The 23925-nt window shown below is 43.0% G+C and overlaps 1 protein-coding gene across 2 annotated transcripts; it reads left to right on the top strand.

The window, feature by feature from the left end:
- Positions 1–181: 181 nt before the first annotated feature.
- Positions 182–23718, top strand: Ttc1 (tetratricopeptide repeat domain 1). Of its 2 annotated transcripts, none has more exons than XM_036196355.1 (8): positions 182–263; positions 1547–1912; positions 9992–10052; positions 11539–11651; positions 13545–13581; positions 14394–14542; positions 16344–16398; positions 23099–23718. In XM_036196355.1, the coding sequence occupies exons 2-8, from the start codon at positions 1580–1582 to the stop codon at positions 23230–23232; spliced, it is 882 nt and encodes a 293-aa protein (XP_036052248.1). In that variant the 5' UTR covers positions 182–263; positions 1547–1579; the 3' UTR covers positions 23233–23718. The 2 variants fall into 2 exon arrangements, with proteins under 2 accessions (XP_036052248.1, XP_036052247.1); XM_036196354.1 differs by having other exon boundaries at positions 187–302.
- Positions 23719–23925: the final 207 nt, after the last annotated feature.

Genomic DNA, 23925 nt, shown 5'->3' with positions numbered 1-23925 from the left:
TCACTTTTAAAAAAATAAATAAATAAATAAATAAAGATGTGCTGAATAGGTTTTGATATAACGCAGGATTGGCCGCTGTGGTTCACAGTACTGAGCCGTACCGTGACGTCACAGACCTACTTCCTCTCACTCTTCGGGTTGGCCACTACATTTCCCAGAGTGCTTTGCCAACGACGACGCCATCGGTCAGCGCGGCCGGAAGTGCACCTGACTGATGGGAAGTAGAAGGTCTGGGAGGCCCGAGTGGTGGAGAGAGCGGAGCTGTGAGTTTGTCAAGAACGTCGTGGGTTTCGCGGCGTGGGGTGAGGAGTGTGGTCGGGGGACAGGCGCGGGCGCGCGGGGAGGCGCTTTCCTTGACTCAGATCCGGGAGGGGAGCGACATCCGCGTCGCGGCCAAGCCTACTCATTCCTGACCCTCCGTTTTAACTTTTCTTGCAACGGGCTAGGACGGAGTCGGACTTTAACGCACCACTGGGTCATTGGCGTGGTTTTGCGGCGACCAGAGGTGTGGCACCGCGGAGGTTCTGACTCAGCTTCTCGAGCAGCGTTGGTTAACAGGCTGCAGGTTAAAATCAGTCAGGTCACTTAAAAACAAACAAACAAAAAGAATAATTCAGGTGCCCTGGCCCGGACTGCAGACCAATTATGTCAGCAGAGTTTCGCGGCGAGGGATGAGAACCAGCCCTTCCAGTGCCTGGTTCTGACCCCCTCGAGCATCCCTGTAAGAACTCCTACGCAAAGGCTCCCCCTTCCAGAATTCGCTACCTAGGCTGTACCGCTTGCGTTTCGGTGAAGTTGATGGGCAGGTTTGGGGCACAGAATCCATCTTGGGCTCCACGAGAAACTTCTTCGGCTTCTGGTGGTGATGATAGCCCAGATGGACTTCATTGTTTCCAACTGACGACTTGGTCATTTATTCTGAACAAGGATTAGAACATTTTTTTTTCTTCCTGCCACTGTATTTGGCTGCTGCCTAATTTTTGCTACCCAGCAAACAGCAGGATGTGGAAGAGTCACATTAAAATCAGCCTTTTAATTTAGGGTATGGGTTGAGAGTGTGGTTCAGTGGTTAAAACGATGGATTACAAGCATCACAAAGGTCTGAGATTCCGTCTCCAGTCTCCAGCACCGGTGGGAAGTGGTTATATCCGTCTCATTATAAGACTGATACCGTATTTGACTAGGAAAAGCTATCAGATAAAATGATAGTATTGAGTATGATTTATTATTATAATCTATTCTGGGGTGGGGGAGGGGCTAATGCAGGGTCTCATGTAGCCTAGGCTAGCCTCAAACTTGCTGTGTAGCCAAGAATGACCTTGAACTTCTGAACTTCCTGCCTCCATCTCCCAAATGATAACTGTCGGTATGGGCCACCACCACACTTGGTGATATCCTGTTTTTAAAAATAATGACTCCCAGTCAAAGAGAGTTAAGTTGTGTTTGGGGATTGAATGCAGAGGTTTAGATGTGAGACAGAATTTAAGACTGCATAGATAAATATATAACCATCATTACATAACACTTTTTTTTTTTCTTTTCCCAGACATTTAGCCTCTCCTCCCTCCCTGAACTCAGCATGGGTGAAAAGTCAGGAGACTGTAAGGTTCCTGAAGATCTGTTCAATGGTTTGAAAGTTACAGATCCTCAGGAAGCAGAGTCAGCCAGCCCCCAGGGTTCTGATCTCAAGGATCAGAATTCCCAGAGCAAGCTGCTAAAGGATGATGGAGCCCATCCCCAGGAGGACCGTGGAGAAGAGGAATGTTTTCATGACTGCAGTGCCTCTTTCGAGGAGGGGCAGCCAGGGGCACCTGTGGCAGGGGACAGAGCCACCGGTGACGCTAGTTCTTCTGAACTAGATGAGGAGTACCTAATTGAACTGGAGAAAGACATGCCAGAAGAAGAGAAACAGGTAAATGCAGTGCATAATCTGCCTCCTAAGCCACGTTTTGTTGTTGCTTTGGGGGAATATGATCTCCCAGCATCATCCTGGCTAGACTGAAACTCAGTCTATAGAATGAACTTGCACAGTCCTCCTGACTCTACTCCTTAAATGCTGAGGCTATGTGCCTGAACCACCGTGCCTACCTAGCTTAAAACTCTTTTAGAATTTTAATTCATTATTATTGTTTGTTTTCTGAGATAGAGTGTGACCACATAGCCCAGGCTGAACTTGAACTCTCAGTCTTCCTGCCTTCACTTCCCTGGTGCTGTGATGACAGGCATGCACAACCAAAGCCTGGTTCAAACCACCTTAAATATAAGTAAATACAGTAGTGGCATGGTAGCACATGATTGCAGTCTCAGTGTTCCAGGAATTTGAGACGAACCTGGGAAACATATGGAGACCCTTGACTTTAAAAAATGTGGTTGAGGAAGGAAGTGTGTAATAGCCCACCTGATCTGTAAGGATTGTGTCCTAACTGCTTTCACAGTGACAGATCTAAGATAAGCCAGTAGCACAGGAAAGCATTGAGCATTAGCTTAACAAAGAAGTCGCTGGGTTTTCCCTCTGTATTTAGAACTCTGTCTTCTACCTTAGGGGTCTATAACATGCTTATAACATGTATCTACACGTAGATGTATAGATATTGGGATATTTTTGTGGCATTAGGGATCAAATCCAAGTCCTTTTCAATGTCAGGCAGGTGCTCTATTACTAAACTACATCTTCATTGCTACCTTCTACTTTGTCCTTTAAATGATTACTCCTAAAGTAAGTTGCTGAAATTTCTGTGATGAACTTTTTGTAAGCTTATTTAGAACTGTGTTATGAGTTGTTCTCGCTAATCACTTACTAACAAATAAGACTTGTTAATCCTGAATACCTTGTTAGCATTGTGACTACAGAGCACAGTAAATGTCAAGGAACACATTGTGAAGGAAACCTACCGCTTGCCAGCCACTAAGCCAGAATGTGTGTGGGCAGGTGGTCAGACCAAGACCACACACCTAATAAATGGCAAAACAGATTCTTCCAACTCAGATCTCCTTGACCCAAATTCAAAGTATGATGTAGCATTTAATAATAAAACATCATTCTCAGCTTCCTTGCCCTTGGGCCATCTGGGCAAGGTTTTCTTTTGGAGACAGCCGCCCTCCTGGTGCCCTCCTTTCTTATTTGACAAGCCAGGTAGTCAGACAAGTTACCATGGTGTCTGAGTTTTCTGCAAAGAGCTTGAATGAAGATTGTAGTTTATGCCACCCAAGAGCTACTTAGTAAAGTGTTTGGGACAGAACACCAAAGGAATAGGTTGATGTGACTCATGTGGCAGATTCAAGTTCCATAAAGATCCATAAAGCACTAAAATGGATTTCACATGATGTATCATTCAGCAAAGGTGAGAAGAGGTCCAGCAGCAACACACAAAACAAGGAAATTCCTTACTTTTATGTGCTTTTAAAAGTGAGGGGTATCTGACTAGTATGGCCTTACTACAAGATGAGCATGCCTTGATACTACCATGTGCTGTGAACTTAGCAGGACTCTAATCCTCTTGCCCCCTCCCCCACCTCAGAGCTTCTGGGTTCTCACAGCCACAGCTGGAAGAGCAGCAAAGGGGTCTGACTAATTCCATTACTGCAGCATCATTTGTGATCTTTAAGAAGCACCCTTAGTTTATCTCTTACTCATTTCTCCCCCTTCTTGAGGTGGTCTGCTTATTTTGAAATGGGATCTTAAGATGCAGCCCTGGCTGGCTTCAAATTATGGCAGTCCTGCTGATCCCTGGGCCTCAGCTTCCCAAGCACTGAGATTTCAGGCATAAGCTACTGTACTCTAGCTTGCTCTTGAGACAAGACCTTGGAATCTAGCCCAGGACTTGAACTCATCACCCCTATGCCTCAACCTCCTGCATGCATCTAGATGTATCTCACAGACACTTCACTATGAAATAAATTGGTTTTAACATGAAAGTTATCTTTGAGGGGTAGGGTAGAGAGGATTTTGAGATGCGGTCTCATGTAGGTAGCCATGGCTAGCTTCAAACATCAGACACTGTAGCTTGTACTTCTAGTCGTTCACCAGGTCCAGCTTAAGGTGTTACATTTCCTGCTAGTGTGTTTTAGCAGAAAAGAACTAAGGAGCAAAAATAACCAAGTTCATGAACTACCTAAACAAAAATGACTCAGCAAATTAAATCAATTACTAGCTAACATTATAGAAACAAATTTCCAGAAAGTCAGCTTAGGGTTCAATTTATATCAGTAGTGCAGGCTTTTTAAACTGGGGTTGGGGATTTAGCTCAGTGGTAGAGAGCTTGCCTAGCAAGCACAAGGCCCTGGGTTCGATCCTCAGCTCTGGCAAAAAAAGAAAGAGAGAGAGAGAGAGAGAGAGAGAGAGAGAGAGAGAGAGAGAGAGAGAGAAACATTAAACTAACATCTGTATCAAAACAGTTAGTAGCCAAGCCAGTCTTTTAGTCCCAGCACTCAGAAGATAGAGGCAGGCAGATCTCTTGAGTTTGAAGCCAGCCTGATCTACAAATGGAGTTCCAGGACAGCTACACAGAGAAACCTTGTCTTAAAATACAAAACAAAAAACAAAGCAGTTAGTAGACAAGACACAGTGGTATGTGCCTGTAAACCCAGGACCTTACACACGCTAAGCCAGTGTTCTCCCACTGAGTTACACCCCAACTCTCCATTAGCTTCTGTTTATTTCATGCTAGTGTTATAAGAATTTTTATGAAATTCTCATTAACAGCTATTTTGCCGGAAGAAATGTTTTCAGTGCATGTATGGTTGATTTTTGTAGATTATTGGGAACAGGAGAACATCATACCTGATTTAAGGAGATCATGTAACTGGGGGGAAAAAACTGTGATGAGCCAAAAAGTGAAAATGTCAGCCTTAACCTAATTATTTTAAAATGCAAATGAAAACATGTCTATAGTCATTTGTGCTAGTCCATGCTTGTAATCACAACACAAGAGAGGCTGAGGCAGGAGAGTTGTGCTGAGTTTTGTTTTCTTAAAACAAAAACTTTAGGCCATTTGAGAAGTTTCAGCTATAAAAGCATTTACTACCGATGACTTGAGTGGATCCTACCTGATGGAAAGAGAGAACCAACTCCCCACCTTGTCCTCTGATGGTCACATACCCATGCATGACACACATATGTTCCCATAGTAAATAAATAGATAAATGTAATAAAAGATTACAATCTCAGAAAAGATTAAAGTATGGGTGGTAAGAAGATGACAGAAATTTGTACTGATACTGGGAATTTAAATTGCTATATCATTTCAATGGAATACAAATACTCAAATATTTTATGTATGTGGTATGCATGTGTAGAGGACAGCAAGATCTGGTCCTCCTTACTTGCCTTATCTTTAAAGACAGAATCTCACCAAACTTGGAGCTCCCTATTCCCTGAGCTGGCTTAGCCATCAAGCCCCATGAATCTGTCAGGATCTTCCTGTCTTCTCCTTGGCACTGGGATTTCAGATGTACACCACTGCACCCAGGTTTTTATGTGGGTGCTAGGGATCTGAAGTCAGGTTTTTTTTGTTTTAGGTTTGTTTTGTTTTTTAGTGTTTATAAGTGTTTTGCCTGCATGTATGGACCACTTGCATATCCTGGTGTCTAGGAAGCTAGAGGAGTGTGTTGGATCCCAGGAACTCGAGTTACAGGTGGTTGTGAGCTGCCATGTGGGTGCTTAGAATTGAACCAGGGTCCTCTAAAAGAGCAGTGAGCACTCTTAACTACTAATCCATCTCTCTAGGCTCAGGAACAGAGGTAGAAAAGATGAAATGGCATTCCATATTGATTGGGTCCTGTCCTTGAATGAGTGTTTATGCTGTGTATTCTGTAGCAGTTACTTAATGAAGCCGCAGCGGGAGGCAGAGCACCTCTGATAGAATGATGATATGGAAACTAACTTGTTGAATGAAGCTCTGAACTCCAAGGGCACAAGGCTCATGTGTGGTACACAGACATATATCCAAGCAAAGCACTCATACACATAAAAATGCAAATAAAAATATTAAATTTTATTACATTTATGTTTTTATTTACAGTCAAGTAGAAGGTGGGTAGCTGTGCTTAGCTCCTGTTCCCTTTTTATTCAGTCAGTGATCCTATGACTGGAGAACGTTCCCCCCCACATTAAGATGAGTACGCCCACATTAGCTAATGTGATAAAGATAATTCATTTTGTCAGGCAGTGATGGTGCACACTGTAAAAATAAATAAACAAATCTTTTGTGTGCACATGCGAAAAGATAGAAACTTGATCCACAATCAGAAAAAAAGCAGTCAATAAAAACCATCTCTCAGGTGGGGGTATAACTGTCTAGGGCTCTGGTTTGATTCTCAACAGACACAGGAGTGTACACATAGACACACACCACATGCTCACACACCTAAAATCTGTCTCTCTCAGTATTTTCAGACATTAGATCTAGCAGAACATACCCAAAGGTGTGATGGCTAATATTAAGTGTAAATTTGACAGAATCTAGAATCACCTAGGAGTTGGGGGTCTCCAGGCATGCCTTGGAGAATTGAATTATCTTTTTTGTTTTTTTGAGACAAGGTCTCTCTGTGTAGGCCTGGTTGTCCTGGAACTTGCTGTGTACTCCAGGCTGGCCTCAAACTCGAGAGATCTGCCTACCTCTGCCTCCCCAGTGCTGGGATTAGAATGTGCCACTAATCCATTGAGACTTTGACTTCATATTCCTCATTTAACCACCTTCCAAGAAGCTGAAATTACAGGTTTGTACAACCAGCCCCAGCAAAAACGAGAGATTTCTGAATCTTGACTGTAAAAATCTATAAAATCTATAAAAATCTGTAAAAAGAACTCCATGCTCACCTCTCATCTTGGGAGCACAAATGAGCTGATGTGTGTGGCAGAAAACAGAAGCAGCAACGTGCTATATTAGTAAAATGGGCTGAGTTTTTAGTACTCTAGTGAAGGGTGCAGCTTGGAACCAGGTATGATGTTCAGCCTATAATCCTAGCACACTGTGGTGCTAGGGCATGAGGTTGCTGTGAGTTAGAGGGCAATTCTGTTCTGAGCAGGGGCAGAATATAATTGTTAAAAATTTGATCACCACCAGGCGGTGATGGTGCACACTCCTTTAATCCCAGCACTCAGGAGGCAGAGGCAGGTGGATCTCTGAGTTCAAGGCCAGCCTGGTCTACAGAGTAAGTTCCAGGACTGTTAAACAGAAACCCTGCCTTGAAAAGTCAAAAAGAAAGAAAATTTGATCACTCATCAAGTTTTGGGGTTTTCCTTGCCAGTTTCTCTGATGGCTTTATAGTACAAAGCAATGTCACTGTTTCCCCTAAATTCTCTGTGCTCACACTAAGTAAAAGATTTCTTGGTTCCAATTTCTGCAAAAATAGAATTCAAGAGCAGATGTTGCCCTGTGAGGCGTCTCTAAAACATATTAAAGGGAATTGTGGAGGTGTGTGAGAGGGCTCCTATACACATAGGAAACGTCTATTCATTAAACAGGACCTGGGAAGATTGTACCTGGAGTGTTACTGTGTGAGTATGAGAGACTTCCCGGTGCCAGCCTGTTGATGACATCTGTCCTTGAGTTTCAGGAACATCACAGGGTTCATTAACTGTCCTTTGAAGAAAGTGTGCTCAAGTCACAGAATAAACCCCTGTCTTTGTTTTGGGATAAAGTCCTCTTGGCACAACTGGGAGATAGTTTGGCTTTCTCCACCAAGTGCTGTTTTTAGTTGTTTTCATAGAGACAGTCAACATGGTATTGATAATTGCATTAATCCTTCCTCCACCATCAGTGGAGTAGGTAATGGTGACTCTTTCCACTGTGCTATAGAGTAGATCATTGGGTTACAATTTATCAGCCAGAATAGAGTAATTGACCTTATAATGACCTCATAAGGATATTCCAGAGCTCTTGTCTTTGGTAGTTTAACTTACTGTTCTCCTAGTTAGAAAGAACTGGTAAAAACTTTTCAGACTGACCCCGATTATCTATCCCTTTGTAGACATGTCAAGGCTCTCATCTTTGCCCATTGAAATTGAATGTTAAATTTACCAAGGAATGAGTGGTCTCCTGTGTCTTTCTCCCTCTCTGTTCAAGAGTTTCATCTGGTTGGCTGCTTAATCTGAACCTGTAGAACCACCCTTAGGAGATGCCTCTGGAGAACAGACATGAAAGGAGGTTGAGATTAGAGTTAGAAGGAGGAAACTGAAAGACCCTAAAAGCTGGATGGAAGCTGACAGATTTCTGTAGTAAAATGACTTACGTGCATTTCTTTGGAGGTTTTCATGGCTTCAGCATCCAACCTGCATTCCTGTTTGCAGGCTTCTCTTAGGTTGCTGTCAAGTTGAGTGGCTACAACCTGTGTCTATATTCCCCTTCCTAACAAGCGAGGCAGGGAACCTGTGTGTGGCTCATTGAATACTTCCGATCAAGACCTTGATCTAGATCAAGTGAGGCAAAGACAGGAGGTAACTAGAACTTTCTGTTTTCTGCTCTGACAGCCTGTCTTGGCTAGACTCAGTATTTTCTGCCTTGGTCATCAGGAGAGTCGCTTTGTACTCTGTCTCTTTGGCCTGTACTTGAAGCTAATATTTGAGTTCCTAGGATCTTTCCATAAATCCACTCCCTAATATATTTTGCTTAGGATTGTGCTTTTCTGGTGTTCTAAACCTGTGGCCAGTGCACTAGAGAACTTTACAATCTAATCATCTCTCATGAGTATTGGGAAAATGGATCTTAGTGTTACAGGTTTTTTTCTTTTGTCGTCACCGCCACCCATTTAGCTGCATACTCTTGGAACATGTGGTTTCCTATGGAGAGGGGTGTTTGCTTTTTCACTTTCGGTGCTGGCAGTTAGATCGGAGCCTCAAGTGTGCAGGCAAATGCTCTACTACTGGCAGCTGGATCCCAAAATGAATTACTGTTGTACACATACTGATATTTGGGTCTGACACACAGCAGCTGCCATAAAGAGTGGTGTCAGTTTACCCCTACCTTTTAGCATCCTTAACGAGATTCAAGTGTTCTGTTTCATCCAGCATCTAACAATACATGACCTCAGTAATACATTAACAGTCTTCTCCAGAGAGGTATGATTTTTATCTTATTTTCTAATCTTTTCATCAAGACAGGGTTTCTCTCTAGCCCTGGATGTCCTGGAACTTGCTCTGTAGACCAGACTGGTCTCCAGCTTGGGGATCTGCCTGCCTCTGCCTCCAAGGTGCTGGTATTAAAGGTGTGTGCCACCACCACCAGGAATGGCTCCTAATCTTGAGAGTACCCATTATTGGGCTGGAGAGATGGCTCAGAGGTTAAGAGCACTGACTGTTCTTCCAAAGGTCTTGAGTTCAATTCCCAGCAACCACATGGTGGCTCACAACCATCTGTAATGAGATCTGGCGCCCCCTTCTGTATACAAAATAAATAAATAAATCTAAAAAAAAAAAAAAGAGAGAGAGTACCCATTATTTAGGTTTTAAGGTTCTTTTGTACATGAAATGCTTGCTTCCAGTATTCTTTCCCTTTGAAGTTTTTATTTAATCAGGTTTCAGGATTAAACAGAGATGGGGGAGGGCTTCTGTGGGTGGTTTTGCTTGCTTGCTTGCTTGCTTGCTTGCTTGCTTTTGGAGGGGAGTTGGACAGAACACTGTCCAGAGGTGGGAAGCAGGCCTCCAGGTGGTTCTTCCAGTTGGCCTTGGAGCAACTACGGTGTCAGGTTGTCCCTTGAAGGAAGCAGACACAGCATGTCCCATCTTTGCTCTGCAGGCCAGCATTTGTTCTGCCTTTGTGGCTGATAAATTTGAAGTGAAGCCATCTGTATAAGTTGCTGAAGTTATTAGAGACCAAGAGGAGAGACACTCAAGTTTAAGTTTTGACTTTTGACACAGGGTCTAAATTATGACCCAGGCTAGCCTCAGTTTCTCATCATCCTCCTGCCTTAGCCTCCTGAATGCTGGGATTTCCACATGAGCACACTTCATTTATACTATTATGAGAAACTGAACTTCTTTGATCTCTTTCAGAAAAGAAGAGAAGAGAGTGCTAAACTGAAGGAGGAGGGGAATGAGCAGTTTAAAAGAGGAGGTGAGGTCTGCCCCGAGCTGGGGTCTGCGCACCAACCCTCGTCCTTTCACGTCCCAACACCAGAGCAAAGGCTCTTGCACCGCATAGTCTCTCTTTTCTGTGATTTAGCTTTTAATCCGGAAATCAGGGGGAAAGCACTGTAGCTCCTGCTTTGGAAAACCCTAGCCTTAATGTATTGCTGTAAAAGGAGCATCCCAGTCCCCACTTGCTACCTTCCAGCAAGAGGGAATTTATGAAGTTTTTGTTGTGTTTGTTTGTTTGTGTAGTTTTTTCTTTCTCGTCTTTTGGTTGGTTGGTTGGTTTCGGTTTTTTCTTATGATTTCCTTTTTGGTTTTTTTGTTTGTTTGTTTTTACCCCTAAGAGAAGGTCTTGCTATCTAACCTTGGCTGGGCTAGAACTAATTATGCAGACCAGGCTGGCCTTGAACTCTCAGTGATCTACCTGTCTCTCCTGGTATTAAAAGTATGTGCCAGGTGGGCGATGGTGGTGCATGCCTTTAATCCCAGCACTTGGTGAGTTCGAGGCCAGCCTGGGCTACCAAGTGAGTTCCAGGAAAGGCGCAAAGCTACACAGAGAAACCCTGTCTCAAAAAAGGATGTGCCAGGGATTGGAGAGATGGCCCAGTGGTTAAGAGCATTGACTGTTCTTCTACAGGACCCAGGTTCAATTCCCAGCACCCACATGGCAGTTAACTGCCATGATCTGACACCTTCATACAGATGTGCAGGCAAAATACCAATGCAAATAAAAGTAAAGAAAAGAGAAATATGTGCCACCACACCCAGCTGGTTTACTTTTTGGGGTTTTGTTTTGTTTTTTTTTTTGGGAGGGGGTTGGTTTTTGGTGAGTTTTGTTGTTGTTTTGTTTTTGTTTTTTGAGACTATAGCCCTGGTTGTCCTGAAACTCACTCTGTAGACCAGGCTGGCCTTGAACTCACAGATCCACCTGCTTCTACCTCCCTTGTGCTGGGATTAAAGGCGTGCACCACCATGCCTGGCCCTGGTTTACTTTTTTAGTTTCCTCCTTCCCACCCCCAGTGCTAGGGACTGGGCCAAGGCTCCTTGCATACTGGTTAAACATTCCATCACTGAACTGTGCCCCACACCTTAGAATTGTCTTCTGCACGTTGAATCATGGACCTTGAATTTTAGTCTTTCACCTATCCAGTTCCTTAAACCCCTTTGGAAATTCTTTTCTAAGTTGTTGAACTAAATGAAAGCTGAACAACTAGGGCATATGGCTGCTCTGAGCATTGAGGACTCTTGACTGACAGCGTGTTCAGTAGTTTACCGAACACGTGCTTGGTGCCATTGGAAGGAGCAGGCACTATTTCCTTACAGAGAGAAGAAAGGGGGAGATGATGTTTAAAACCTAATAACCTAGGGCCATCTTTTCGTTAGAAACTCTGGCCTTGTGAGTAGGAAACTGCACTGAGATCTGACAAAAAAATCATAATGACTGTTCCATCTTACGGTATTATCCTCAGATTACATAGAAGCTGAGAGTTCTTACAGTCAAGCCCTTCAGAGGTGCCCATCCTGTTTCCAGAAAGATCGGTCTGTTCTGTTTTCAAATAGAGCTGCTGCAAGGATGAAACAGGTATGAGCTGTTGGCCCTTTTCCTCTGTGCATGATCCCCAGTGTTTGTAGGCTCGATCTTCTAGTGTCCCTAGGGTCGTTTCTTTCCAAAACTAGTGCAGGGCCTTCAAGTTGCTATTCTTTTTCTACCGTGAATTTCCCTGGTGAAGCGGGAGCCAAGTAGTGCATATCCCAGAATAGCTGCAGGAATGCAAACATGGAGCCCAGAATAGTGCAACAGCCCAAGAGCTCAGCATGTCAGAAGCAGGATGACAGCAGTTATTCAGGAACTCCAAGTCTGCAAAAGAAGATATGCTGAACTAGCTTTTTCCATTTAAAGCAATAGTTCTTCCAACCTTAAGACTTTCTCTTCATTCACAGGTGTTTTAAGCTTGTCAGTGTTAAGTTGCAGCTTAAGTTCTACAATTTTCATATACTGTTACCCCTTACCAAAATATCTGACCATTTAAAAATAGAATAGCATTGTTGATGGGGGCGGGGGGCTGGGAAAAAACCAGCCAGCCAGAGTCTTTCTTTGTAGCCCAGAGTGGCTTCAAACTCAAGATTCTCCTTCCTCAGCCTAGGATAAAAGATGTGCTCAAACACACCTGGTTTTATGTGAAGCTGGGACTGCAACCCAGGCCATTTGTACATGTTTATACATTTACTGATTTCAGTATACAATTAAAGATTTCACAGTGTTATACAACCATCATGACTGTCTAGTTCCAGAACTTCCATGACTCTAAAAGAATACTTCATACTTAACTACCAGTCACTCAGCCATCCTAGAACACAGTTTAGATGCTGCTCTAGAATGTTCTATAAAATATTCAATATTTGCTAACGTGGTCATTACAGTTGTACAACAGTTATGTAAACCATCCTCTCTCCATGGTATTATACTACTAATTGGACAAAGAAACATTTAAAGTTGAAGGCATGTTATGCAGCATTCAGTTCAGCCTGCTAGTAATTGACATGAGAAACTGAGCCCTACAGAAGGAAAGTAACATGGCCACATCAGAGCTGGGACCAGAATCTATTTCCCTTGACATAGCTGTGTGTTTCTAGATTCAGAAGCTAAATCAGGTGCATTGTTAGACTTGATATTTTTGTTATCAGTCGGTAAGTTAAAGTTTGTAACAGACATGGTGCCCCTGTAGATGGGCCTGATGGTTCCACTTTAGATGTAATAGAGTAGCAGCTAGCTACTGAAGAGGACTGGTTCATTAGTCTGTCAGCCTTGTTTATTGACTATTACAAAGTATTCTGTTGACATTCTAGTGTAAGTTGTCTTGCTGACATCTTAGGTGAGCAAAGAAAGCACTTGTTTACATTTGTTACCAAGAGGCTTGCAGAGACAAGCTCACATGAACTTTGAATTTTATATTGTAAATAACATGTATTTTCATGTGATTTCCTTGAACAGCATTCTTTTTTGGTTTTTTGAGACAGGGTATCTCTGTGTAGCTTTGCGCCTTTCCTGGATCTTGCTCTGTAGCCCAGGCTGGCCTCAAACTCACAGAGATCCGTCTGGCTCTGCCTCTCGAGTGCTGGGATTAAAGGCATACGCCACCAGCACCCGGCCGGCATTCTTTTTTAATATCTGTTTTTACTTTGTGTGTAGAGTGCTTGCATGTATGCCATATGCACGCCTGATGCTCTCAGAGGTTAGAAGAGGGTGTCTGATCTGGAACTCTAATTACAGGCAGAGCTGCCATGTAGTGGTAACCAAACTCGGGTCCTCTGCAAGAACAGCAAGTGTTCTTATCTTCACCACTGAGCTATCTTTCCAAGCCCACATTCTTTATCTTCATACTCAACCCTGATGATCAGATCATAGTAATGGGCATGTGAGCCCTTGAGATGAAAATTGAGCAATATAATATGTTAATGTCATCCTTCCTTATAGGACAAGAAAGAAATGGCCATCAATGACTGCAGCAAAGGTAAAACTTGTGTTGACTAAAAAGAGCATTGCCTCAGCTAGACAGACAGGTTTGCATGTGTACTCAGGCGAGTGTCCCCTCACACTGGGGCTTTTTAAGAAGGAGCTTTATGGGATGGCATTTTCAGAGGCACCGTGTTGGCATCCTCTTAGAGTAAGCATGCTTTCAAGTAGATTTTCAACCTGTTACAGTAATAAATATGAGGAAACATTTGAAGCTACCTTGGCAGCAGAGCTCAAGTGTGGAACAGAATTTACCTCCTGTAGCCTTCAAATTACCTGCCTTTGTGACTCATGAGGATCTTAGTTGCTGAACTCACAACTCACAGCTGTTTAGATATCTACATGTATGCATCATAGGCTAGAATCTACGTATAGGGAGAACGTGCAGTTTGTTTTTTTCTTTCTGAGTTTGAATCACTTCACTTAATATTATACTTTTAAATTCCATTCATTTTCCTAAAATTATTCTTTACAGATGAATAATAGTCCACTTTGTATCTGTACCACATTTTTAATACTCATTCATCCATTGATGGGCCTCTAGCTTGGTTCAATGTCTATGCTTTCATAAATAGAGAAGCAATAAATATTGATGTGCCTGTCTCTATGGTAGCATATGGAGCTCTCTGGGTATATGCCTGGAAGTGGAATAGCTGAGTTATATGGTAGTTCTAGTTTTAATGTTTTGGAGGAATCTCCAAACTGAGTTCCATAGTGGCTGTATTAATTTGCACCACCAGCAGCAATGAATGAGAGCTCTCCAGAGGTACTCAGGACCCTTTCTTATGATAACAGTTTCTTTTCTTTTAGCAATTCAGTTAAACCCCAGCTACATCCGTGCAATACTGAGGAGAGCAGAGTTGTATGAGAAAACAGACAAACTAGATGAAGCACTGGAAGATTATAAATTGATATTAGAAAAAGATCCATCGGTACATCAAGCAAGAGAAGCTTGTATGGTAAAACAAATTTTAAAGTACTTTCTTGGGCTGGGTATGGTGGTGCATTCCTTTAATCCAAGTACTCAGGAGGCAGAGGCATGTGGGTCTCTGCCAGTTCAAAGCCAGCCTGGACTATATAGCAGTTACAGGTCAGCCAGAGCTATGTAATAGAAATAGCCCCCCTCCCAAACTTTTTTTTTTTTTTTTTCCTCCTGTTTCTTTTGCTTTGTACTCAGTGACTTTTTAGTCTTTTGGATTACGGCTAAGTTTTGTTTTTATGATTACCAAAATGTATAGGAGATGGACCTTTGTGATGGTTGCTTACTCACTGGGACCATGTGCCATCTAATCTCCCTCTGAAAGTGACATGAGCCAGCATGACAGCACACTCCTGGAATCCCAGCACAGGGGCGAAAGAGGCATAAATGTGGGACTGCCTGGACTATAGAGAAAGACCTTATCTCAACAAATTAAATAATGAAATAAGTGCCCTGTATAAGCTTTTTGTTACATCAGGGATATTTTGTTCCCTTTAGTTACACAGTTTAGTGAGTGTATCTCCTAAAATTGTATTTATTTTGTGTGTTTTGCCTGCATGTAAGTATGTGTATCCCGCTCAGTGCCTGTGGAGGTCAAAAGAAAGCATCAACGCCCCTAGAAATGGAGTTATTGGGTAATAACTAACTACCCTTTTGTGTTTGAGATAGTGTCTCACTCTAGCACAGGTTGACCTCAAACTCATCATCTTGCCACCCCTTATTTTGGGGTTTTTGAAACAAAGTCTTAATATGTAGCTCTGGTTAGATGGTAACTCTTTGCATAAACCAGACTGGCCTCCAGCTCTCAGTGATCCTTCTGCTTATGTCTCACAAGGGCTGGGATTACAGGTGCATGCACCAGCTGGCTTATCACTAAACTTTTATTGAGGTCTTCCTTTGGTCTAGACACTGTTAGGAACTGAGAATGTGATAAGACCACTCAGCAGTTAAAGGTGCTTGAGGCCAAGCCTGGTGCCCTGAGATGAACTCTAGGGAATGATCCTTAGAACCCACATATGACTCCAGAAAGTTGTTTTCTGATACACACACACACACACACACACACACACAATTTTAAAGGACTGAGAGCTAAAGAGATCACTAGGTGGTTATGAGTACTTCCTGTTCTTTCAGAAGACCCAGTTCAGATCCCAGAACCCACAGCAGGTGGCTCCCAATCACTTAAACCTCCAGCTAGAGGATCCCACACTCTCTTCTGGCCTCCTGGCATAGACACACATGAAAATAAATCTTTATTATTTTTTTTTTAAGAGAACTGAGAATATGGGAGGTGAGTGGGAATGAGGCTTATGATAATGGACTCATTCATTCTATTATTAAGCTACTACTCTTATTTACCAACACATGAGAAAATGAGGAAAGGGTAATTGAATGTGAATATGGTCAAAGTATATGATATACTTTAAAATGCAATCCATTAGTTTGTCTAACTAACCTACCCTAATAAAACATTCCCAATATTCTGGCACACACACGCCTGAGGTCCTAGAAGTTGGGAGTCTGAATCAGGAAGAATGCCATAAATTCAAGTCCAGCCTTGAGCAACAAACACCTTGTCTGAAAAGAAAACTCTTAAAGAATGAACTGAGAATACAGTGGTAACCCCGACCAGACTTCCTCTCTTGGAGTCATTTGCAACAGCAGTGCTTTTTTTTCCTTTTTTCTTTAACTTACTCTTGTTTTCATATCATATTTTTAAACGCTTCTCAGATTTAAATAAGAATTTTTTACCAAACACTTATTTCTCCTTCTCTCCTCAGAGATTACCTAAGCAAATTGAAGAACGCAATGAAAGATTAAAAGAAGAGATGTTAGGTAAGTTGCTTCCTCTCCTTTTTCTTGATCCTAACAGCTAGGAGAACTAGCGTAGGTTCATCAGTGTTTTTATTGGCTTAGAGAACACGGGTGTTCTCGGAGGTGTGTGCTCATATGTGCATGTATGTCACTGAGCCCCTATGTGTGGGTGTGCGCTCCTTTACAGCAGTCCTAGGAATGAGGCCCTGCTGAGCTGTTTTTTATTTCAGGAAGTGCAATACGGCTTTGAGAAAGGATCAGCTTTTTCAGGAACAAAACTTCTTCCAAATTTCTTCCTTGCCTTTCACGTTATAATTTCATCAAACAGTTGAATTCTCCATTGCATAATCTCCTCTTAAGGTTTTAGGTTCATTTAATGTGTAGTCATTACAGCCGGTAATGTCAGAATAAAGGGGTTTTTGTTTAAAAATAAATACACTAACTACCCCTTTAGTGCTTGAGAAGACATGAGAAGTAAGTGAAATAAATAGTAAGGGGAGGCTGAGGAGAGTACTCAGAGACCCCGAGTTCAGAGCCCCACTACCCATATTAAAAACTACCAGGCAGAGTGGTACCCACCTGTAATCCTAACACTGGGGAGACAGAGACAGGGGGTCCCTTGACCTCAACGGCCAGCTGCTCTTTATGAGTTAGAGGGCTTCAGGCTTGATGAGAGAATGTGTCTGGAAAAGTAGTAGGAATAGGAGATACGCAGGGTTGACCTCTGGGCTCTGCTTGCACAGCTGTGCACATGCACACACAAAAGTGGGCCAAGGGTAGAGTGGCAGTTGGGGCGGTGGACTCATTTATCCCATTATTTAGTTACTTCTCATATTGTCAGAAACATATCCCAGCTGGAATCAGAGCCTCCTGCATTCTGCTTTACTAAAGACCTGGGGAGTTCTAGACCAACCTTACAGTGTCTGCTTAACCTTTCTCATGCATCCTGCTCAAGAGCTGCCACATCTTCCTTATGAATAACTTTCTGAATCTTTGATGTGCATTGCAAGGGAATCGGCCTAAAAGAAAATATAAAATACATTGGTTTAGCCCTAGATGGTTTATCATCAATATCTAGAGAATTGAAACAGGCTTTCCAGTAGATCACTAAGGTAGGTCAATTAATGGACTTTTTCCATTCTTTTTGGTTTTTTTGAGACAGGGTTTCTCTATGTAACAGCCCTGGCTGTCCTGAAATTTACTTTGTAGACCAGTACCCTCTAACTCACAGAGATCCACCTGCCTCTGCCTCTGGAGCATTGGGATTAAAGGTGTGAGCCACCACTGCTCAGCTGACTTTTTCCACTCTTAACCTCCTTTTGCCCACGAAATTTTTACATGATCCTGTGTATACAGGTATATCAAACATTCATTGAAAATAAATCATGAACTTCATTTAAAATAACTCTTTAAGGGGCAAGAGAGATGGCTCAGCAGTTAAGAGCATTTATTGCTCTTGTAAAGAGCCAGGCCTGGCTCTCAGAACCCACATGACAGCTCACAACCATCTGTAATTCCAACTTCAAAGGATCCATGCTTCTTCTGACCTCCTCAGACTTCTCCATGCATATGGTGCATATACATACACTCGAACACACATACACATAAAATAAAATTAATATTCAAAATGATTAGTCTTTAACATAATTTACCATGTCTTTTTTTATACTTTTATTAAGAAATTTTCTATTCATTTTACATACCAATCACAGATTCCCCTCTCCCTCTTCCCGCCCCCCCAGTCTCCCTCCCCAAGCCACCCCCCATTCCTAACTTAAATACAGGAGCGGATTTGCATGGTAATGAGAAATTATTTTTACATGATTAAATCTAGGTAGAATATCTGATGCTGTAGGACATAGAGTTTGTTTTTTCAGAGTTGCTTAATATTTTGGTTTTATAATTATTAATTCTGAGAACGCCACTTGACATAAACACATGCTGCAAAGCTGCAGTATATTTAGGGCCATTTGGGAAATTCTACCCTAATATCAAACCAAAAATCACATAATTTTTTTAAAATAAAAAGTCAACAATACAGTTTTTAAAACAAAACTAAACCTACAGAGGAGTGATGGTAGGAAAATTGTTTTTTTCTAGTAATTAACCATTGTTTCAGAAAACAGAAAGTGGGGCTGGAGAGATGGCTCAGTGGTTAAGAACACTGGCTGTTCTTCTGGAAGACGCATTTAATATCCAGCAACCACATGGTGGCTCACAACTGTCTGTAATGAGATCTGGTGCCCTCTTCTAGCATGAAGGAACACATGCAGACAGCATTGTATACATCATAAATAAATAAATCTTGCCGGGCGGTGGTGGCACACGCCTTTAATCCCAACACTCAGGAGGCAGAGCCAGGTGGATCTCTGTGAGTTCGAGGACAGCCTGGGCTACCAAGTGAGTTCCAGGAAAGGCACAAAACTACATGAAGAAACCCTGTCTCAAAAAAACAAAAACAAACAAACAAAAAAAAAAATCATTAAATAAATAAATCTTTAAAAAAAGACAGATAGATAGATAGATAGATAGATAGATAGATAGATACATACATACATACATACATACATACATAGGGATGATAGATAGATAGAAAGAGAGCTTTCATATGTGCAATAAACTACTGCAGTTCCTAACATACAGTAGTCTTGAATCTGAGTCTGTTCATGCACTTGTGAACACATAATCTAAAATAAATAAATAAAAGTGAAACTGGTCAGCTGTTTTCAGGATGCCTGAAGCTCAACTGTAGGAGACCAAGGATAAAAGCCTAGCATTACTGCCCAGCTTTAGGTAGCTGCTTGGTGAGCAAGGCTGTCATACCTCATAGGAGCACTTGCTTTGAGGTTGCTTTGACCTGCAGAATTGCATGATGTGAGCCATTCTTGGCACCTTACTGGGAGAGTAAGAAAAAGATTTGTACTTAGTGGCCAGACAAAGATGCTGATGTAAGTCTCAGAACTATCTGATACAAATAGACACTTGTCATCATTTGCTGTTCCAGCCAGGAAACCTTTCAGACAAGTAGAGTTGTGAAAACACTGAGCTAGTCATTCTTCCAGAATCATAGAGTCATTCATTACCTGTGGTAATAGGCTCCTCGGCTGGTTTTCACAGCCAGGGCAACTGTTCAGTCTGCTGTATTCATTCCCCTTGGCACTAGAGATGGGAGATTACAGTTACTTTTTCATCAGTGTTTCAAGATTTCAATAACTAATTGCAAAAAGAAGTTGCCTTTGGGGACTGTTTCTCAAAATGTAATAAACAGACCATCGTCCTGCAGATTGACCAAAATGCTTCAGTCCACTCCAGACATGCTGAAGTGAAATTGAAGTGGAGCCCAGCAGTCCAAGTGTTGACAGCTGATGTTTAGTGATCCCTGTTTGGGAATAGGATTGCACAGTCGGGGGGGGGGGGGGGGTGTGCTAGAGGCAGCTCAGGTGAAGCTTATGGGCCAGAGTAGGATATGGCCATACACAGAAGTGCCAGAAATTTGGCTCGGCTGAGAGGCATCTCCTGAACAGCAGCAGGTCAGTCACTAGGTTTCATCTCTTCCCTCTTTGTGCTTTGGCCACAGCAAAACAAAGCATTCCTGTTTATCCTGGGGGTAAACTTCCTCATACAGTCAGGCTCTTCAAAGGGATGTTTATAGAATGAATCACTTGGGGTGTTGTGATAGAATGTTGCTTTGAGTCAGAGAAACTAAGATTAATCAGCTGGATCTCTAGTACTAAACAGCCTTGTCAGTACAAGCAGGTTTGAACTCTTCACTGCCATAAGATCCTAGTAAATAGGTTCCAGCTTACAAGGGACATGTTGGCATGTTCAGGTTGCAGGTGCCAAGTTTGCTACAGGAGGGAATAAGGAAATCTTACTGCTGCCAGGGTAAGAGAGAATAACATTAGCAGCCAGGGACAATTATGGCAGATAGGCTGCCTTGGGGACAAGGAGGCTGCTTTTAGCCTCTGAATATTGACAGTGGTCTAAATAGCAACAGGAAAGTATGTGTGGTTGGGTGTATTAAACAGTCTTCATGGATAGTATGTGTGATTGGGTGTATTAAACAGTCTTCATGGAAGTGCCTGCTTCTCTGCCACCATCACGGACAGCAAAAGGTGACTTTTTCAGACACTAAAAACTTGAGTCCACTATGTATGTTGTGTTCCTTGGAGTCACCCTGCTGGGTTCTAGCTTCAGACTCTTTACCAAATATCATAGAGCTGTTTGTTCCATGACTACATTAGCTTCCAGAGCACCCTTAAGCTTTCCTCTTTGGGTTACTTTGCCACCAGAAGTGTCAAACTTTGGAACTGTGTTTCAAGCTGTCAGTGGACTCCTGTGGTCTAACAGCCACTGGCCACCAGGCCTGGCTCAGAACCTGAATACAGAATACAGCTTCCTATCTTCTTCCTCACCCATTGGATGCATGGCTCACCATCTCTGCCTATGTCTTACTTCCACCAAATTCCTAAGTCACTGTGTAGATCACATTGTGCACATGTTCACTTCATCTATGCTACAGACGGAGCTGCATACATGCACATTGCACATGTTAAGTGGATTAATCCATCAGAAGGCCCTGTTCTGTTCTGTGTCTCTACCTGTCAGATCAAGAGGGTCTTCCACTGCAGCATCAGCAAAGCCCCCAGGAGCCTGAGTAGCCTCCACCTGCTCTGTCCCTACATGCCTAAGCAGCCCATAGGAGGGCTGGCATTGGTTTGAGCATGCTGATAGATTTTAGTTTCTTCGGCATTTGGAGAAGCATGGGGTTCAAAGGCCCTCATGCAGGCAGGTCCTTCAGCCAGCTGGGCAAAATGAGGACCTAGAGAAGTTTGAATACTTCACTCTTAGCTTGGGATAGTCTTTGTGCACTCAAAGAACACATTTCCTTCAGTCCAGACCCACCTGAAAACAAATCATTGGTGCTAAGAACACTGCACTATGAGCATGATGGCTTGCCATTGGCTCACTTTATAGCCCAGGCTAGCTTGAACTCATGGCAGTTCTTCTGCCTCAGCCTTCTTAGTGCTGGAGTTACAGGCCATCATACCTGTCCTACTAGTGACCTTTTTTTGTGTTTAGGTGGCTTTTTCCTCCTTGCCACTTTTAACAGCCTCAGAATGGGCTGCTGGAGTTCTGGAGGGCTGTTGGTGGTTCAGTTTTCCCTGAGGAGACCTAGCTTGATTTTTGTATGCTGTGGTGCCCCACCCAAATGTCTGTCCCTGTAGCTGCACTCCTCACCTTCTGGCTGCTTGGGGGTGTAGGGACCCAGGTGTGTGTCAGTAATGCTCAAAGATAGCAGCATTGAGCATGTGTGCTCCAGATTTCAGTTTGAGTCACCCGCAAGACAGTGATCATCCTAGGTTCTGGGAGCTGTCTCCAAGAGTAGATTAACTCTTCTTCAAACATGTTAAGTCTCTGTAGACCAGCTCTGCGGATGAAGTCCAGAAGTTCCCACTGTGAAGAGACTTCACAAGTTCCTCACATGGTCTTTACTCTGGTTGGGGCCTCTAGGTAGAGAAGCATGTAGCTCTGAGGATTAAGCTGTCTCTCCCCATCTACCCTCATCCTTATCTCCATTGGAAAAAGACCTGGAAATTGTTACTACCGTTTAGAAAGCTGTTGTTTTTGTTTTTGTTTTTGTTTTGTTTTGGGTGCATTGGTGTTTGACCTGCATGTCTTTGTGGGAGAATTGAATACACTGGAACCTGAGTTACAGAAAGTTGTGAGCTGCCATGTGGGCACTGGGAATTGAACTTGGGTCCTCTGGAAGGGCAGCCTGTGCCCTTACTTGCTGAGTTCAAAGATAGCAGCATTGAAATTGAACTCAGGTCCTCTGGAAGGGCAGCTTGGGCTCTTAACTGCTGAGTTCAAAGATAGCAGCATTGAGCGTGTGTGCTCCAGATTTCAGTTTGAGACACCCGCAAGACAGTGATCATCTCCAGCCCCCAACACTCATGGTTTTAAAAATTCTATCCATGGGTTGGGGATTTAGCTCAGTGGTAGAGCACCCTGGGTTCGATCATCAGCTCAAAAAATAAAATAAAATAAAAAATAAATAAAAAATTCTATCCACTACTCCATAAATCCCCAAGATCTCCTGGAACTTCCACTTTAACACACAAGCTCCATAGGTCTCTTCTGTCTTAGGGCAGCATGAGAATCCTTATTTATGGTACATCTTTATTACCTAAGTGATAAATGAGTAAAGTATAATGCTGGGGCAGTTGACACTGAACTATTGAGGTTGATGGGGCTATACAAATCAACAGATCTCATCCCCCCCAAGAAATACCAGGAGCCTTATGAAGGCTGAGTAGGAGGCTAAGAGGGTGCTTGGAAATGCGGAAGGCTCAGTAGAAACGTGCCATATAGGATTGAATTCAGCAGATGGCTATTGCCATTTCCTGAGAGCAGATAGGTGAGTTTGAGGGCTGCTGTCCTCACAGCCTAGAAGGCCAGGCTTGGCCAGCACCTTCACCCAGCACTCAGGATGGAAGTCCCTGCCCTTTGGGAATTGTAGCTAGCTTGACAGGAGCCTGAAGGACCTGGAGCTCCAGTGTTACTCAGGCCGTGGAGTGACAGCATCCCTGAGAAAAGGCTCCCACAAATGTCAGGTTCCTGAAAGCACACATAGCTCTAACTTGTGACAGAGGCAAGTCAACTGATAGCTTCATGCTTGTTCGCTCCGGCATTCATCTGCGTGGTTTTTATATTGCAGGTAAACTGAAAGATCTTGGCAACTTGGTTCTGCGACCTTTTGGGCTCTCTACAGAAAATTTCCAGATCAAGCAGGATTCTTCTACTGGCTCCTACTCCATCAATTTTGTTCAAAATCCCAATAATAATAGATAACAGAAATAACAGTAGTCATAAAGGCTGACTGGGAGGCCATGAACTGTTCACAAGGGGCAAGCCCCTGCAGGTGTTTAATGTTTAAAAGCATCCTATCTAAGAAAGGCTGTGTAGTAGAGCCTGAGCCACCTTCTCGCTCTTGTTTTATGATCAGGGTGGAATGTGCCTCCTGATGTAATGAGCCTCATTATTTCCATTTTAAGAAGGTGTCTGTGCAGCTGCTCTCCTGGGTTTGGGCTGGTGGTTTTTTTGTTTTGTTTTGGTCTGGGAGAAGCCTGCTTGTCAAGGCTGACCTCTTAGAGCCACACAAATGTGTTTGCCAGCAAAATCCTCTTCCTAACCATGCAAGCTTGTCAGTTGGGTGATAACCTTACATGCTGGACACGGTCCCTGCTGCTGCCTCTCCCTGCTCATACTCTTTCAGAGGCTGCACTGTAGGGGTTCAGCATTCCTGGGTTCCTCTGTGAATAAAAGCTTTCTGTGACAGTTGGGGGCTACAGTGTTAATTTTGTTCCCATAACAGCAGCTGAAACAGATTCTATGACAGTCGGAACCAATCCTAGTTTCAGTCAAGGTCACTGATTCTGAACCCACAAGTCTAATGAAAGTTTTGCTGTTTGACTCTATCTTGAGTAAATGACCTAGTGTGCCAGAATTCAGGAATCCTGCCTCAAAAGCCATCTGGGGCAACCT

This window comes from Onychomys torridus, chromosome 8 (assembly GCF_903995425.1).
Source record: "Onychomys torridus chromosome 8, mOncTor1.1, whole genome shotgun sequence".
Classification (NCBI taxonomy): Eukaryota; Metazoa; Chordata; class Mammalia; order Rodentia; family Cricetidae; genus Onychomys; species Onychomys torridus.
The sequence above is the reverse complement of the archived record's forward strand: the minus strand, read 5'-3'. Positions and strand labels throughout refer to the sequence as shown.